The sequence below is a fragment of the Podarcis filfolensis genome, assembly GCF_964270895.1.
Source record: "Podarcis filfolensis genome assembly, chromosome: 2".
Lineage (NCBI taxonomy): Eukaryota > Metazoa > Chordata > Lepidosauria > Squamata > Lacertidae > Podarcis > Podarcis filfolensis.
Window position 1 is genome coordinate 15,157,572 of NC_139605.1, and position 18,920 is coordinate 15,176,491.

At 46.6% G+C, this 18,920-nt stretch overlaps 2 protein-coding genes and 1 long non-coding RNA gene across 5 annotated transcripts in view; 2 read left to right on the forward strand and 1 right to left on the reverse strand.

The window, feature by feature from the left end:
• LOC310757021 (C-type lectin domain family 2 member G-like) overlaps nucleotides 1-18,920 on the forward strand; it is a 119,439-nt gene that overhangs the window by 90,078 nt on the left and 10,441 nt on the right. Inside the window, exons 7-9 of the mRNA XM_083602107.1 lie at nucleotides 14,864-15,053; nucleotides 15,156-15,262; nucleotides 15,881-15,984. Coding sequence (XP_083458233.1) covers nucleotides 14,864-15,053; nucleotides 15,156-15,262; nucleotides 15,881-15,984 — 401 coding nt within the window. The remainder of the gene's footprint in view (nucleotides 1-14,863; nucleotides 15,054-15,155; nucleotides 15,263-15,880; nucleotides 15,985-18,920) is intronic.
• Nucleotides 1,858-5,333, reverse strand: LOC310757449. Its single transcript, XR_014545218.1, has 2 exons — nucleotides 2,537-5,333; nucleotides 1,858-2,396 (listed from the first exon to the last, which is right to left on the reverse strand). It is a non-coding gene; the product is annotated as an uncharacterized lncRNA (long non-coding RNA).
• LOC310757203 (C-type lectin domain family 2 member B-like) overlaps nucleotides 5,820-18,920 on the forward strand; it is a 47,174-nt gene continuing 34,073 nt past the window's right edge. Inside the window, exon 1 of one of the 3 annotated variants that reach the window (XM_083602461.1) lies at nucleotides 5,820-5,932. Coding sequence is in view for 1 of the 3 variants with exons in the window: in XM_083602463.1 (XP_083458589.1) it covers nucleotides 11,816-11,867 (52 nt within the window). In the remaining 2 variants the exon portion in view is untranslated. Of the gene's footprint in view, nucleotides 5,933-6,815; nucleotides 6,916-11,800; nucleotides 11,868-18,920 lie in introns of those variants that run through there. The other 2 variants (XM_083602458.1, XM_083602463.1) reach the window with 2 other exon arrangements.

Consider the following 18,920-nt stretch of genomic DNA (forward strand, 5'->3'; position numbering starts at 1 on the left):
ATCTGGCTTCAGAATTATGCTTTGTGGGGGGAGGGAGTCTCAGTATGCAACTATAGATTAAGAAAGGGAGATAATTAGGAGGTAATTAGGTAATTAAGTAATTAGGAGGGGGTGCCATCTGCTTGCTTTTCCATTCTTTTGAAGGCACTTCTATTTCTCTTGGTCATCTCAATCCTCCATTTCCCCTATTTTCCTGTCTTTCTTTCTTTCTCTCTCTGTTATCCACCCCTCCCCCCATATCTTATTTTATCTTCCATTTTCTTTTTTTTGTTTTGACATGTTCAAGGGTGGGCTCCGCAATGGCTGCTTGTGCAGTAGGGAGAAAATGCTTAGAATAAACCTTGACTTTTGTACGGTTAGTGCTGCAAGCAAATTAAAAAAATAAGAGGATATCAGGTGTGCAGTTAGCTAACTGACACATTGTGGGTGTTGATAAGCAGCTCAGATATGGAGCTGAGAAGAAATTTCTCAGAAAAGATGCTTTGATCATGTTCTGTATTGCACCTTCCCTCCCTTAAACCTAAAGTCGCCTTGAACAATGTTCTCCAAATGTTCTCAGCCTTTCTGTGCAGCTGCTGATTCTTCCCCACAATGCCCTGGAACGGGGCTAGCTCTGGGTCACTGTGGGGGCCAGGTTTGGAGTATTGTCCCTCCCCCCTCCCGAGAATATTCAACAACATTATTCCTCAGTTTTGTTTTCTGAAAATAGCTTGGGTAATTTGCAGAGGGAGTCTCTATTTTGTGTTATTCGTCAGACTCACTGGTAACCCACAGCGAAGAGGAAGAAGAAAGGAGGAAGGGTGATGTGAAAAAGAGACACAGCTAGTGGGGGAAGTTTTGGAAGCTCTCCCCAACCCCGCCCCTTCTCTAATTAAAATCACACATTTCCATTCTTGCTTTTCCAGAAACAATAACATTTATTGGGGAATTGTCAAAGGAACAACCAGGAGCTTAAAGTAAGGTTACCAGATTTTTTCCCAATGAATCTGGGGACACAATCAATCAATCAATCAATATTACATGTTTGGGATGTTGATGCTGCAGTGATGGCGGTGGCAGAGGGGCTGCCGCCACCTTGACCTCAACCACCACGTTTCCCCTTCCTCTGAGGCTTCTATCTCCTTTCTCCATGAGCCTGGGCAGCCCCTGAGTTGTTGGTTCTTTGATGGTGGTGGTGGTGGCGGGGAGGCGGTGCGTGGTGGGTCAGGCATGGAAGGCGGAGAAGGAGGGTCGAGAGCAGTGGCGGCAGTGAGGCTCAGGCAGCGAGATGCCTCCCTTCCCATCGGAGTAGCCCCAATCCCATTCCTACTTGCGTGCAAGCAGGAGGGGGCACGGATCGCTCAGCTGGGAAGGGAGGCTTCCCATTGCCTTACTGAGAGGTCCCTGCCCCCTCCTGCTTACACGCAAGCTCTGATAGGTAGCGTGAAGCCTCCCTTCACAGCTCAGTTGCTGGGGTCAGGGAAGGTGGAGGCAGCCCGGAAGCTGCCTCTTCAAGCCCCTGCACCACCATCATATTCTGAGCAGCTCCTGAAGCCAGCCAGAGGCAACTGCTCCAGGCTGCTGAGACTGCCGCTGCTGCATTTCCCGGGGACGTTAGATGAAATCCGGGGACATTCCGGGGATGGAATTTGCCCCGGGACTTCACAAATCCCCGGGAAACGGGGACGTCTGGTAACCCTAGCTTAAAGTGGAGTCCTGATTATTGCCTTCCTGGGGCAAGGCAGGCTCCCATCTTGCCCATCGACTGAGGAGAGGTAAGAACCACTCAAGGAGGGGAGAGCAAGAGGTGCAAGAGGTTCGAGCACAACGGAGTCACTCAGTCCCAGCAATGATGAGAAAGCACTGCTTTCAAATAGATTCAGATTTTAAATAGATTCAGATTTAATTTCAAGGTGCATCATGACAGCTGACATACAAGACAAGACAAACAAAACAAAAGGGTTATTGAGGGCTGCACCCTGAGTTGTGCCTCCAGAGTTTTACACATGCAGATAAACATCACTCTTTTCATGTCATTCTAACCACTCTAGCTAACCACAAGGCTCTTCATATCGATTACATAGGAAACATCTGCATAACCACTTCCTGTAGAAAAAGCAGGCAGGGAAAAAGCACTTTCTATCTTTTTCCATAAACTAAAAAAAGCCCCGACTTCCCTCCCCCTCTTTCTCTCTCTTTCGCTCTTGCCTATGGATCATGCTAGCCATAGCAAGCACTGCATAAGCAAATCAAAATGGTGTCTTCCTTGCCTCTGTCTGTTTTAAGAAAAGGTCTTGCATTCTCCATCTCGCATCCCATGGAAGCCACCTCTCCTCCCCACGGCTGATCTCTGAAGCAGACCCCACAGTCCATTGAAACTTTCAAAAATGGAAGTTGAAAGGAGCAGCGTGAGGTGGCTTACAAAGGGCAACATTTGTCAGTGGGTGCCTGGTGCCTCTTGGGAAGTTTGCAAGGGAGTCCCAAAGGCAGCTGCTTTACTGTCCTCCTGAATGGGTAATCAGGAGAGGAGACAAATGATTGCAGTACACGGGAAAACAGGACGCTGACTTTTACAGAGCCAGGCAAATTGATCCGTCTACCTCAGTATTTTCCACACTGACTGACAGCTGCACTCCAACATTTCAGCCAGACTTGAGGAAGGTGTGGAGCAACAGTGGTGTGGGTTAGAGGGGGGAGATGGCTTATGGAGAGCCCTGAGGGCTAGTCAGGCATGCCCCACAACTAGGGGAGCGGAGGGCTCTGTGGTCTCAACCAGGGATGTCCAAGAGGTCGATCACAATCTACCAGTCGATCGCGGGGGTGTCCCAGGTCGATCGCTGTAGTTTTGTAAGTGATCTCCCTGTTGCTCTTAAGCAATTGTTACGCACCCCGCCCCCACTTTGAGAGGCTGATTTCTTTGCCTGGGTGGCAGAGTTTGGGAAGGCAGAAGGTGAGCTGACTGCTGAGCGATTGATTTAGCACACTCCTCCTAAAACCAGCCTGGTGAATTCTTTCCAAAAGAAGCTCAACAACTTTGGCTCCCCCCAAAAAAGCATAACAACTTAACTACTGGCAATGACAATGGGTAGATTACAGCCTTTTTATACTTTGAGTAGATCGCAGTCCCTTGGGAGTTGGATGTGCCTGGTCTAAACCACTGAGCCTCTTGGACTTGCTGATCGGAAGGTCGGCAGTTCAAATCCCTGTGACGGGGTGAGATCCCGTTGCTCCATCCCAGCTCCTGCCAACCTAACAGTTTGAAAGCACACCAGCATGGGTAGCTAAATAGGTACCTCTGCGGCGGAAAGGTAAATGGCATTTCTGTGCACTCTGGTTTCCATCATGGTGTCCCACTGCACCAGAAGTGGTTTAGTCATGCTGGCCACATGACCCAGAAAGCTGTCTATGGACAAACACCGGCTCCCTTGGCCTGAAAGCGAGATGAGCGCCGCAACCCCATAGCCGCCTTTGACTGGACTTACCCATCCAGGAGTCCTTTACCTTTTACCTTTTACCCCACAACTGACACATTTTAAGCTGGATATTGTGGACCACAGAAGCCAATCCCAGCTTCTGTTTTGATCCCGGAATATCCCATGAAGACTAGCACCTTGGCATGAGTCAGCAAGGCTGCATCTGACCCTGCAGTTCAGCACCAGACCACCTTCTGGGAGTGCTTTGGCAATCATCAAAGGGTCGTGCCAAAGCGCCTCTGGGAGGCCATGCTGTCTGGGGGTGGGGAGGAGGCCACGGCAGTGGAGGAAGAGGTTGCAGCCACAGAGGAGGAGGACAGCAAAGGTGTGGAGGAGGAGGGAGCGAGGATGTGGGCAGGGAAGGGAGGGGTGGGTGTTGGTGCGCGTGAGCCATGGGCTGGTGAGATGGTGTGGGGTATCCCAATTTGCCCTCTTAAAATGTTGGGGTCCTGCTGGTTTCACATGATTCAAAATCACATTATAAGGGATTATTATTATGACCAGAATGTAATTGAAACTAATGAGATTTTGGAATGCAGAAATAAAGAAAATCATCAAACCATCAAATCTAGCACACGGGGGAGGGCACTTTATCTAAATTATACAATTTGGCATTTGAACGATTAGTAATTGTATTATAAATTGGTATTGTTCTAATGAGGCTATTATTGGAGTGTAATTGAAAACTAATAGAATTTATTATAAAAAAACATTCATCCTGTTCTGCTTCTTGAAGGCTTTGCCAACATCAGAAACTGCAGCAACTGGCTGCTGGATTAATCCCAAAAAGAGGTAAAAAGAATAATTATGCAAGATAGAATGGGCCTCATAGAAAGTGGAGAGAGAAGTTTTTCTCCCTCTCTCATAACACCAGAAGTCCACGGAAACATCCATGGAAGCTGAACGTTGGAAAATTCAGGAGAAAACAAAGTTCGTCTTCATCCAGCGCATGGTTAAAGTATGGCGCTCTTTCGCCCAGGAGGCAGTGATGATTCCCCACTTGGATGGCTTCAAAAGAGGGCGAGAAAGGTTCGTGGGGGAGACGGCTATTGAGAGCTACTAGCCATGAGGTCTGTGCTTTGCCTCCTTCTGAGTTACTGGAAACTGCAGGCAGGCATAGAGCTCTTGTGAGTTTCCCACAGACATCTGGGTGGCCCCTGTGAGAACAGGGTGCTGGACTCCATATGCCAATGGCCTGATCCAGCCAGGCTCTTCTGACGTTCTTATAGTCTTATGAAGCTCAGTTTAATAAACAGTCCTCATGCTGAACCAGACGGGAATTCAGGACAAAGGAGAGGCAGGGAAGGAAACCCCACCCCTTTTAGTTCTGGCTTCCCCTGTTGGCTTCAAACCAGCTACTGCAATAACAATTCCAGGAAATCAGTTCCATTTCCAGAAATCCAGGAAATTTAGTAGCAGCTGCTGACAATAGGTCTGTATAAGGAAATTTGGCACCACCTAAAAACATTAGTGACAGCTGGACCATAAAGAAGGCTGTTCGCCGAAGAATTGATGCTTTTGAATTATGGTGCTGGAGGAGACTCTTGAGAGTCCCATGGACTGCAAGAAGATCAAACCTCTCCATTCTGAAGGAAATCAGCCCTGAGTGCTCACTGGAAGGACAGATCCTGAAGCTGAGGCTCCAATACTTTGGCCACCTCATGAGAAGAGAAGACTCCCTGGAAACGACCCTGATGCTGGGAAAGATGGAGGGCACAAGGAGAAGGGGACGACAGAGGACGAGATGGTTGGATAGTGTTCTTGAAGCTACCAGCATGAGTTTGACCAAAATGCAGGAGGCAGTGGAAGACAGGAGTGCCTGGCGTGCTCTGGTCCATGGGGTCACGAAGAGTCGGACACGACTAAACGACTAAACAACAACAACAACAACAAGGCAAGATGAGCGCCGCAACCCCAGAGTCGGCCACGACTGGACCTAATGGTCAGGGGTCCCTTTACCTTTACCTAAGGATAGAAGAGGCACACAGGCAAAGGTCCCTATAATTAAAGCTATGGTTTTCCCAGTAGTGATGTATGGAAGTGAAAGCTGGACCATAAAGAAGGCTGATCGCTGAAGAATTGATGCTTTTGAATTATGGTGCTGGAGGAGACTCTTGAGAATCCCATGGACTGCAAGAAGATCAAACCTCTCCATTCTGAAGGAAAAGCCCTGAGTGCTCACTGGAAGGACAGATCCTGAAGCTGAGGCTCCAATACTTTGGCCACCTCATGAGAAGAGAAGACTCCCTGGAAAAGACCCTGATGTTGGGAAAGATGGAGGGCCCAAGGAGAAGGGGACGACAGAGGACAAGATGGTAGGACAGTGTTCTCGAAGCTACCAGCATGAGTTTGACCAAACTGCGGGAGGCAGTGGAAGACAGGAGTGCCTGGCGTGCTCTGGTCCATGGGGTCACGAAGAGTCGGACATGACTAAACGACTAAACAACAACAAAAGAAACATGGTTGCTTAGAAAGTTGAGGTACATAATTATAATCTGCTTTAATATTTTTACTTTTGTATGTTTTAAATTAGGGTTGTATTTTTTCTGATTTTATTGTTTTATCTTTTTGTATACTGCTGTGAGGGTTTTACAATAAAGTGGTGTGTGAATCTTATGACTCCCAGGTTTGGGGAGGCAGAAACAGGGACTCTCCTGTGCATGAGTAGGTTAGGTTTGTCACTTTCAAAAAATTCTTACTGCCTGGTGCTACTTAGCCATTTTTTATGGAGCAGATTTTGGACACCTAAACGCTACCCAACTTTTGTGATACCTTGCAATGGCTGCCTCCTAAACATTAAGATCTTTCATTATTTTTAAAATCTCATTGTCTTTTGCATTCCTCCCTCAAGAGGCTCCATAAAATTATAGAAGCCAATGCTCTTTTCAACTTTCTGCAGGCATTTTCTTTTTGCTTCGTTCCCATAGCATTTTCTCTAAAGTACTGTAAGGTTGTCATTTGTTAGTCTCAAAACTCAGCAGTCGCCAAGTTGCCAACTGGCACCAGGACTTCAGCAGCTGTTTTTCTTTCTGCACATTGAGGGTGACCACATTCCCCACTGGGAGGTCCTGCCCTTTGTTTGTGGGGTTGATTTTAAATCATGCTAAAAATTCTTTTGCACTTTGTGCCCAAGAATGCCTTCAGCCTCTAATAGGGTTGCACTGTTCTCTGAAGCAGGGGAGAAGACCCTGGGCAATTGAAACCATCTCTAGATCCAGGCTGGGGGTGACATTAAAGGCTGGGTGGGGCTGGAGCCAGAAACGGCTGACAAGGACTTCGCAAGTGAGAATGAGGAAGCGGGGGAGGGGGAGGAAGAGGAGGAGGAGGAGGAGGAGGGGGGAAGAATATAAATAGCAGGAACCAATCACTTTGAAAACTTGTTTTGCTTCTTGTGGGTTTGGTCAGCATCAGATACTTGTTCCAGCACTGCAGAATTTAGCTGCTAGATTGATTCTGCCAGAAGGTAAAAACAAGAATTCTACGATGTATTGGAGGGGATATTGGGAGGGGGAGGAAAGGGAGAGGGTGGGATGGGGAGGGAGATTGGGGAAAGGAGGAGGAGAGGAGGAAGGGGGAGAGGATTTTGGACTGAAGAAAAAACATTTCTAAAATAATATAAGCAGTGCTCTTTTTCTTAAAAAATATTTAGGGGTTCTCTCATTTTGACTCAAGAAAATCACCAATTTATAGTTGAAATCAGGAAAAATGTATACAGTAACTGGACAGGACAGAGAAGACTTATTCCCAAAGGTGCCTTTTTTTGTTTTGTTTTTTGAAAAAAGGAAACCCAGAGGGGAAAACGCAAATCCTCACACCAAAATTTGTGGTTCTGACAAAAAAGAAAAAAAAAAGAAGAAAAAGGAATGAACTGATTATTAAGGACCACAGAAATTATTTTTTTAAAAAAATATCCAGAAAAGAAGGGGAATTTAGGTGCTTCTAAAAGCCTTCCTGCACCCAAAAATAAATGGTAAAACAGAGGGGGCCAACAACCAGACATGGACAGATACTTTCAGTTGGGGCGGGAAGAAAAGAGAGAAAATTTAGTGAAATAAGAGAAGGAGAGGGGGAAGCAAACAAGAGTCAAAGCAGGGAGTTTCGCCCCTCCCCTCAAGGGATCTAAGGCAATAGGAAGGACATTAAAGCTTCTCTCCAAATGACCTGGCGGCCTTTTCTTTTCCTAGATTCAGGTAGGTAGCTGTGTTGGTCTGACGCAGTCGGAATAAATAAATAAAATGTCCAGTAGCACCTTAGAGACCAACTAAGTAAGTTCTGGGTATTACCTTTGCATGCACACGAAAGCTTATACTGTACTATGGGTCGGCAAACTAAGGCCCGCGGTCTGGATCAGGCCCAATTGCCTTCTGGATCCGGCCCGCGGACAGTTTTGGAAAGGGCGTGGGGATTCTCATTGTTCGGGCTGTGCCATTCCCCCCCCGCGCCATCCCCCCCTCTTACGCACACCACGGCGGTGCCTCCTCCTTCTCCTACTGGCTTCTTCCCGCCCTGCCTAGAGGAGGAAGGGGGCTGGGCTTTGTTGGATCAGTGTGAGCGCTTGAGGGGCCGCCATTTTAAGCAGCCCTTCTCCAGAGCCAAGCCCTGCCAAGCGCTGCTCGTCGTCCCTCCGCCGCCACCAGCCCCTGCCGCCCGCAACGCACAGGTAAGCTGTGTCCTTTATAAAAAACTGCATCTGTGGGATCTTTGTGGGGCCTGCCTGGCATGCTGTGTCCTTTTATTTAAAATGGGAGGAGGACTACATGCCCCCCCCACTGCAATGAGCATAGGAATTCGCGTCCCCCCCCCAAAAAAAAACAAATATAGTCCGGCCCTCCACAAGGTCTGAGGAACAGTGGCCTGGCCCCCAGCTGAAAAAGTTTGCTGACCCCTGGTTTATACCCAAAACATACTTAGTTGCCCTCTAATGTGCTACTGGACAATTTATTTTATTTTCCTAACATTCATTGGGGCGGGGTAGAGAGAGAGATAGATTGGAGGAAAGCCATGAAAGCAGGCGAGAAAGGGAAGGAGGAAAGGAGTGAGAAATGTTTCGGGTCTGGAAGCACAAGGAAACCCGGGACCTCAGGAATCAATGAAAGATCAGGCTGGGGAACGGGCGCAGGCAGTGCCAGATTTATGTATAAGCTAAACAAGCTCTAGCTTAGGGGCCCACTCTCTTGCCCCCCCCAACAAAATTTAAAGAAAGAAACCTTGGATGTTCATTTCCAAAACAAGATAAAAAAACAAATAAAATAAAACCTACACACAGCACAACAGTGTTTTGTGTCGTGTAGGCTCCTAGGATGTGAGTAAAGGGTTCTGCCTGCTAGCCTGCTCCCTAAAATATCACTGGTTTGCTCATTTCTATATATAGGGTGCCTACATTCTGCATGGACTGGTTGCATGGCAACATGGGCAAATGGCTTTAAATACCTATGAGGTCCATAAATTGCCATATAGCATATATTCAACACAAAAAACAGCGACAATTTGTTGTTGACAAAGGACAGCTTGACATATAAAGGGCCCCATTAGCTTCAGGAGCTTAGGGCCTCATCAAACCTCAATCCGGCCCTGGGCGCAGGGCACATCTGCAAGGGGAGGGAGGATCTCATGGAGGGGCAGGCCAGGCAGGTCCTGCGGCTGTGCAGATGCCATCCTCCGTCCCTCTCCCTGCTGGATGCTGGGCTGGGATTAGATGACCATGGAGCTCGCAGGTGACTGCTTCCTTCGTGCCTCTCCCCTCCTGCTGCTGCCGCCACCGCCGCTTCCTTCCCCTCTTTCCCAGGAACATTTAGATTCACAAAATGTTTAGGGGTACGGGTACTCCCGCGTGGCCCCAGAAAAAAAAGCACTAAATATAAGGCTGGCTTTGTTTGATTGGGGGAACTCCTAGAATCCCTTTGGGGGTCATGAGGGAGGAGAGGGGGAGAATGTTCCCTTGTGCAAGGAGAAATCCTTGTGCTGACAGAACGTTCTCTTGGCACTGCTAGGAACACAACCCAAAGTTCTCACCCCCTCATTCAATATAATAGGGAATCTAAAAATGGCTATACTGTTGTTCAGGCTTCAGAGAAAAGTGGAAGAAATTTGCAGAAATATGAGCCTCTCTGGATTAAGCCTGCCAAATTTTAGGCAGATCCGTTCAGAGGTTTTTGTGCTGGACACCTTAATTAAAGTGGGTCAGACCTCACCTGGAGTACTGTGTCCATTTCTGGGCACCACAATTTAAGGAGGATATTGACAAGCTGGAACGTGTCAAGAGGAGAGCGACATTTCCTCATAATCAAAAACAAAAAAAATTTTTTCTTCCAGTAGCACCTTAAAGACCAACTAAGTTCTTGGTATGAGTTTTCGTGTGCATGCACACTTCTTCAGATACACTGAAACAGAAGTTGCCAGATCCTTCTATATAGTGAGAAGGTGGGGAGGGGTATTACTCAGAAGGGTGGTGGGAATGGGTGATTGGCAGATAGCTGTGATGAGCCTGTTGACGACTCTTAACGACTGCAATAGGTCTTACAGGAAAAAGCAAGGGGTGAGAAGGTGAAAAATGGCTTTGTCATGTATAATGAGATAAGAATCCAATGTCTTTGTTCAGACCAGGTCTCTCCATGGTTTTAAGTTTGGTAATGAGTTGCAATTCAGCAGCTTCTCTTTCCAGTCTATTTCTGAAATTCCTTTGTAGTAAAACAGCTACCGTATTTTTCGCTCTATAACACGCACCAGACCATAACACGCACATAGTTTTTAGAGGAGGAAAACAAGAAAAAAAAATTCTGAATGAAACAGTGGATGTATCATTTTTGTGCTTCATGCTGCGGCCACAGACATGTGATTTGACGGTGAGTTTGGGGTAGCCCAATGCAAAGATCCTGAGGATCCATGTGGATCCATGCTTTGTAACCACGTTTTTGCACCATTGCAGCCCCAGACAACAGTGGGTGCGTGATTTTTTTTGGTGCAGGCTGTAGCCATGGACATGCTATGTGATCTGATGGTGAATTTGGGGTGACCCAATGCAAAGATCCTGAGGATCCATGTGGATCCATGCTTTGTAACCACGTTTTTGCACCATTGCAGCCCCAGACAACAGTGGGTGCGTGATTTTTTTGGTGTAGGCTGTAGCCATGGACATGCTATGTGATCTGATGGTGAATTTGGGGTGACCCAATGCAAAGATCCTGAGGATCCATGTGGATCCATGCTTTGTAACCACGTTTTTGTACCATTGCAGCCCCAGGCAACAGTGGGTGCATGATTTTTTTGGTGCAGGCTGTAGCCATGGACATGCTATGTGATCTGATGGTGAATTTGGGGTGACCCATTGCAAAGATCCTGAGGATCCATGTGGATCCGTGCTTTGTAACCATGTTTTTGCACCATTGCAGCCCTGTTTTTGCATCAGATCATTGCTATGTGATCTGATGGTGAATTTGGGGTGACTCAATGCAAAGATCCTGAGGATCCATGTGGATCCGTGATTGGAACCACGTTTTAAGTAGGGAGGGAAGGAAAAACATAGAAGCGACAAGGAGAGGGGTGTGCAGAGAAGCAGCTGGCTAAGAATGCAGGAGAGGGGTTTTACCGGAGGGAGGAAAGGCAGGCAAAAGTCCCCCCCCCCACAAGCCAGCCAGCTCTCTCTCTTTCTCTCCCCCCCCCCAACCTGCATGTTGCCTTCGAGTCCCAGACGCACGGAGAGGAATTAGACGCTCTGCTTGCCTGGAGGGGAGGGGTTTTCTCTGCTCTTTGTTCCGTTTGAGCAAACACAGTAAGGAAACAGAAGCGGGTGGGCAGTAAGACCCTGAGGCAGAATGCAGGAAAGCAGCAGCTTTCCTCCCTTCTCCGGACGATTTGATATTTGCCTGATTTTTGCCTTCACTCGTGTTTGTCAGCTCCAGGGACCACACATTCGCTCAATAACACGCACAGACATTTCCCCTTACTTTTTAGGAGAAAAAATCTGCGTGTAATAGAGGGAAAAATACGGTACTTTCCTCATAAGGCTTGGAAAACAGGCTTCATGAGGAGGAGGAGCTGGGTAGGAGGAGACTGGGGGGAAATATATTACGATAGCCATCTTCAACTATCTCAAGGGCTCCTCCCTTTCACATTTACTCAACGCCTTTGTTTCATTAAGTAGAAACATTACTGTAATCATTTAGACTAAAAAGAAGCAATATTTCATATGTGAATTTTCCAGCTTTGTAAATTAGTATATGTAAGACCACCATTAGGGCTTTTTTGGGGAGTGGGGACTATACTAGTATGGAAGCAAAAGTGACCTTTTATAGATTTCAAGAAGAGATAATTCATTTCTCCTCTGTAATTTTCTCTCCACAGAGGAATCTTGGGACATTGATGTCATGGTGAAAATTGATGCAAGAGACTCTCCGAAACTGAGCCATTCTCTATATGGTAAGTGAGTCTGATGAGAGAGGCATGAGTTTGTCTCCACCTACTGTCAGAAAAGTTACCAATTTGCTGCTGGGATGAGAGCTGCAAGATGTAGGCCAGCTAATCAAATTCATGGAGACTCTAGTTTATTCAGGCAATTAAAAGCAGTAGGAGAACCCCTGCTTGACTGACTTCATAACTTTGCGTTATGCAACACTTTTCAGAACGTATCATTCAAAACATCTTTTAGGTTCCTCTTTCTTTCAGGAACCCAATCTGGCCAAAGATGTGTTGACATTAACTGAAATATATATGCTGAAAGCAGACACTCAGAGCTGCATATTGCTGACGAACCACTTTGCTGCCTAGTCCTTACATTTGGACCTGATTTTCTTTAACTGTCAGTTATGCCATCCTCCATATATAATTAATATAGCAACCTTAGTACATCTGCTAATCCTGGTCCGTTAACTACGAACTTCTAGTTTGACTTATTTGGGTGAGGCAAGCTTGAAAATTCACTATCCTGTATTGAATGAATAAAGCTTCTTCTAGCACAGGGAAATCTTGTTTGGTTGAACCATTCATTTTAATGCATTTTGTTTTGCACATTAATGGATCTACCTGTGATGTGTTGGAACCAACCCTATGTTATACAGAAATGTGCAAGAGCTCAAACAGTATCCCCTTAATGGTTTGTTTTACAATCAAGGTTAAAATGGTTTCAGGATACAGTGGAACCTCTACTCACATACGGAATCCCTTCCGGAGGTCCGTTCATGAGTAGATCCGGGTTGCTGGTAGAAGCACCATTCTGCGTGTGCGCATTCGGCAGCAGCACCGTTCTGCGCATGTGCAGACGCATATTGTTCGCCAGTAGGGGCGGTGGTAAGTCGAGGTTCTACTGTATTTGCTTGAGGTTGCTGCACTAGCTTGAGATGCATGAACAAAATATCGCATTCTCCTTCGAAATAGGATAGAGATTCCCTTCTGGCAGACTGCTGCCAGTGGATTTAAGAAGGCTGCCACTATTTGTCTCAGACGCCCAAGTGACCTCAGCTAGAAGTTGGGCATTTAGCGCCACCAGTTGAAGCTGTGAAAGGCTCTTCCAGCAGAGATACATCTTCACTTCTGACTTCTAAGCTTGACTTGAAGACCTTTTCTTATGCCAACGAGGCTATACAGCTGTTTAAAATGTTGTTGATCTTCCAGCTATATTAATGATAAAAACATAAAGGTACCCCTGACCATTAGTCCAGTTGTGGACAACTCGGGTTGCGGTGCTCATCTCGCTCTATAGGCCAAGGGAGCCGGCTTTTGTCCTCAGACAGCTTCCGGGTCATGTGGTCAGCATGACTAAGCCGCTTCTGGTGAACCAGAGCAACGTACGGAAATGCCGTTTACCTTCCTGCCAGAGCAGTACCTATTTATCTACTTGCACTTTGACGTGCTTTCGAACTGCTAGGTGGGCAGGAGCTGGGCCTGAACAACGGGAGCTCACCCCGTCGCGGGGATTCGAACCGCTGACCTTCTGATCGGCAAGTCTTAGGCTCTGTGGTTTAGACCACAGCACCACCCGCATCCCTTTATATTCATGATATATTTATATATATTTACTATTTCTACTGGTGATATTTGTTTTATTGTATAACTATTATTCTGAAGCACTTTGATAGTTTAGGAGATGGTGGCAAGTAAATGCTTTTTAATAAAATAAATAACTAGTGACTCACCAGCCATGTGCAGAGGCCTACCAGTTGGCTGATTTTCTGGTGGGAGGCACCAAGCTTCATGATGCCACAGGTGAATTTGGTTCATCTCTTACCCTTCTAACATCCCGTTGACCAAAATCGGGAGGTTTCTTTTTTGGTCTCCAGCTGACTTGCACCAGAGCACAGGACCAAAAAAATGAGACATTCTGGGATACAATCAGAAGCCAGAATTGGCTTCTGTAATTCTAGGATGTCCCACATAAATCAGGACTGTTGAGTGGTATGACATCTTGGTGTGATGCAACCTTGAACTCACACCTTCAATGTGGGTGGAATACCCAGGCCTTGGTAGACATGGAGCCCTCCAGATACTTTGGAGTTTCTAGAAGGACTTGTCTGGCATCTTGTTGAAACCAAGGACACATTAACACTTTATTTCCCCCTGTAGGTTTGCACAATAATGAAAAAAAGAAACTCGCTTTTACTGTAATAATTGTGATCTTGGTGGTTAATGTCAGTCTGATCATTTCCATCATCATCAGAAGCACTGCTTTATCAGGTAAGTGAAGAGCCATTTTGCTGTAACTTCTGCCAGGTTATCAACAGGCCACCTGCTCTCACAGATCTCCTCTCCTCAGTAGCTAGAATAGCTTTATTGGTGTTCAGTTGAGGTAGCCTGGAAGCAGTTGCAAATGGAGGCCCACATTCAGGCAAGGTAGACTTCATGTACTGTAATAATAGACCAATATGCACACATAATATACGGTACATACACAATACGCACACAATTTCAAGTGATTTAAATTGTATGATACAATTCTAATCAAAGGCATATCTCAGGGAGAGTCAACTAGACCCCGGCTCTGTATTTCATGGATAGTCAATTGAGGTCGACTATCTATGGTTGAGCCACAAGAGAAGCTGCTCTATGTCCTGCAAGCTCCTCAGTTTTTGGACAGAGATGGCACAGGGCTGTCTGCCCTCCCTCCTACCCTCATTTCCCCACCCTTATCCAGGCCCCCTGGAGATGATGGGGGTTGACCGGAGACCTCCTGCACACAGTTTTTGTGTGTGGTGTATTTGCAATTACGTTGTTATACTGTATTTTTATGTGATTGTCCTTATGATGCTTGAAATGTGTTCCCATATTTTTTGTTGCAAGCTGCTTTGAGCATAATTCCTTTTACGGAAAGGCAGCACACAGATATAATGTTGATGAGTGGAGTACATTGCCTGACCTTTATTTTGGGTAGGACTGTTTATAAGCTATGGATAGTGATCTGCCTCACTTTCTGATACCTTTCTAGGGAGAAGCACAGTATTGCCACCTGCCCTACCTTCTTCCACTTCAGCTGAATGCTGTCCAGACGGCTGGATTGGCTACCAAAGAAAATGCTACTATTTTTCGGACAGTGAAGGAAACTGGACTTACAGCCAGAATTACTGTGCCTCTTTCAATGCCTCTTTGGTCGTGATTGACTCCCAAGAAGAGATGGTGAGTGGAAAGATGCAGAGCAGAGTCTGCAGCCCCAAATGGAGTTGATTCTCCACTTGGATGAGGGTTGAAAATGTATTCACACTTCTTTTCTTTATTAAGAGTTTCTTGAGTCGGTACAAAGGTCCTCATGACCACTGGATTGGTCTCCAAAGGATGGATGACCAGGAACCTTGGAAATGGATCGATGGCACCATTTTCAATAAATGGTGAGATCTCTCTCCCCCCCACCCCCGCATTGTGTGTCAAGAAATAAATGTCAAAAGTCCAGAAACTAGAAATTTGGCAGAACCAGCCATTTAAATGTCCGGGCTATGCAGAATGTTTTGCTTTTGAAAAACACTCTCTCTCTCTCTCTCTCTCTCTCTCTCTCTCTCTCTCTCTCTCTCTCTCCACACACACACACACTTTTGAATTTATTCAGGAGGGAGGACAGAGACATAGCTACAGTGGTTGGAGCCTGGGGGCAGGGGGCAGCTAGCCAGGATTTTGCCCCAGGTGAAGCCTTCATAGGGGTGCCATTGAGTCACCCAGCCTGAGTGTGTGTTGATATTTCCACTCTTCTTCTGGTCAGGGGTTTTTATACCTTTTGCTGAGGCCCTGAGCCAAGATCACATAGTCTAAAATGTGAATGTATTAAATTAATATAAATGAAGCTGCCTTCTGCAGTTTTCTTCAGGTGAAAATTAGCTTCCAGGGCTTCCTGTACATACATTGGGGGGTGTGTGTCTCTTTTCAGGTACATACATTGGGGGGGGTCTCTTTTCAGTTGCATGGTCTTATACTTGTTCTTAGGGATACTATTTCTACATTCTGTTGCTTTTTAGGTTTGAAATCCGGGGAGGAGGAACAGGTGCTTACTTAAACCATCTGGGTGTTGCTAGCGGCACCAGTGGAAATGACGAACGCTGGATCTGCAGCAAACCAGTTGGTAAATGAGAAACAACACAGGCTTCTAACTCATGCAGATCACACGCAATGAGGTATGCATAATGTGCTGGCCCCCTGTAGCCTCCACAACCAAAGAGAGTGATTAAGCTATCCACCCTAGCTATTGAATCTGTGGGTATTGGTGGAGGAAAAACCTTACTTGATTTCATTGGGTGGTCCAGATTTTGGGTTTGGTGCAGATTTGCATTTTTCTGTGCAATGTTGGGAGAGAGACACAGGAAACATGTCCCTGTGTGATGTGATACAGCTCATCTTCTCTTTTGTATCTGCAGGTTTGGCAGTGGAAGTGCTGGTCTGGCCCTGCTTCTGTAATGGACTGGAATGTGTCCTTTTATTTAAAATGCCTGGGTTATTTGTGGGGCCTGCCCTGTGTTTTTACATGACTAGAATGTGTGCTTTTATTTAAAATTTATTAAAAATCGGTTATTTGTGGGGCATAGGAATCTGTTCATTTCCTGCCCCCCTGCCCCCAAAATATAGTCTGGCCCCCCACAAGGTCTAAGGGACAGTGGACTGGCCCCCTGCTGAAAAAGTTTGCTGACCCCTGTAATATCTCCCGCTTGGACTACTGCAATGCGCTACCTTTGAAGGTGACCCAGAAACTACAATTAATCCAGAATGCGGCAGCTAGACTGGTGACTGGGAGTGGCCACTGACACCATATAACACTAGTCCTGAAAGACCTACAGTGGCTCCCAGTGTGTTTCCAAGCACAATTCAAAGTGTTGGTGCTGACCTTTAAAGCCGTAAACAGCCTTGGCCCAGTATACTTGAAGGAGCGTCTCTGCCCCCATCGTTTAGGGGGTGGACGTCCATCTCCAAGGGCCTTCTGGCAGTTTCCTCCCTGCACAAAGTGATGTTACAGGGAACCAGGCAGAAGGCCTTCTCAGTAGTGGTGCCTGCCCTCCCATAAGATATCAAGGCAATAAATAACTATCTGACTTTTAGAAGACATTGGAAGGCAGTGGCTCCCCATTTGTAGAATGCTTTTGCCGGGAGGTTCAGCTGGTGCCTTAAAGGGAAATCTTAACAATTAACAATATCACCCAGTATTGCCACAATGACCGCTCCCCGCATAAAACGGGGGGCGCCCTTTGCGTGGATGTGCACAGCCCCTGGATCTGGAGCGGCTCCATCAGCATAGGCTTGGCTTCGTCTTCCCTCAGGTGGGATACCTGGAGGTCTCCACCTACCTCAGTCAGTTGTCCAATCCCGCCTGGGGGAAGCGTTGCCAAGGAGACCAGGCCAGGTGGGGGAGGGACTACCTGCCCACACAATAGAGGGAGGATCTTACCTGGGAATCCTCACTTGGCTCCAGAGCTTCTCCCACCCTACCCACCCTCAGTTAATGTCTTATTTTGCAGGTTAACTTTTCTTCACAGGTTTTGCAGGTTAACTTTTCTTCACAGGTATGCGAGCGCTGCTACGTTAAGGTCGCTGTTAAAGGGCCGGAAAGGAATTTCCCTGCATTGGCAGGTTTCGCCTTTCCCGTAGCAAAACGTCACAACTTTGGCGGTATCAGGCCTTGGGCGGAATCCTTTAGTCTATCTTCCTCTTTGCGGCGGCGATACCAGGGTTCCCCGTTAAAGGGGTTTCTGAAGGGAGGCGTGGACCGTACGCCGAAAGGTCATCATTGCTCTCCCCTGCGGCGTCGTCGTAACGGGGGCGGCTATCTCTGCTTGAACATATGTTCTCCAGAGCCAGCCCATCCCCCCCCAACACTGATGTTCCCCAGATCCCCTGCGAGGGACTGGGAGGGATAACGCCCAATGCCTGAGCCAAGGTTTACCCACATTTGAAATTTAATAAAGTTGTGGCCAATTTAATCACATAGCACGTTGTCTTGAGTCGTTATTCCAAATGATGGGGGGGGGGGCGCTCGGGATCTGGGGGACTCCGCCTGTCCACGCAGTGCTATTCTATGGGGAAACTTCAAATAATCACTTATCTTCCTAATTTCAATGGTGCTTTACTCTTCTCAGGGAGGGGGAGGGGAGGGGACAGGAACCATGATGCGGGCAGTCCTCAGTCCGCCATTATCCTTCACACAGAGTGCAAAAAAGACTGAGTGTATGTGGGGGGGAGGGGGGCTTGTTTAATTTCACTGCACACAGGTGGTGTAGTGACAATAAAGGTTGTTTTTTTTATTATTATTATTATTATTATTATTATTATTATTATTATTATTATTATGTGCCACCACATACACCAGATACACCTCCCAGATGTCAGACCAGATATTACCAGTCAAGATAAGGAGGGCAGGTAGGGTGAGGAAGGTGTTATCATAATCGCAATTCCCCACGTGAAAAACCCATCTCCAGAATGGAATGCAACCTGGCCTGAACAAATAAAGGTGCTAAGTCGTATTTTCACGACAAAGGGATATGTATGATTGAGAAGGGCATGTCTGGATCTCAGATTTCTCTCTGGCTTCACTCCTGTGGTACGTTGGTGGGAAAAAAAACCCAGAAGCTTTCCTTTTGGCAATTATAGGAACAGAACTACCAAATCTGTATAGAAATGTATTCATGTATGCGACTACAGCGGCAAGAATGTTACTTGCCCCAAAATGGAAAGAATAAGAAATGCCAGCAAAAGAAGAATGGATACAAAAACTTATGGAATACAGTGGTACCTCGGGTTAAGTACTTAATTTGTTCTGGAGGTCCATTCTTAACCTGAAACTGTTCTTAACCTGAAGCACCACTTTAGCTAATGGGGTCTCCTGCTGCTGCCACACCGCCGGAGCACAATTTCTGTTCTCATGCTGAAGCAAAGTTCTTAACCCAAGGTAATATTTCTGGGTTAGCGGAGTCTGTAACCTGAAGCGTATGTAACCTGAAGCGTACGTAACCCGAGGTACCAATGTATGCAGAAATGGCAAAACTTACCAGAAGAATAAGAAATCAAGAT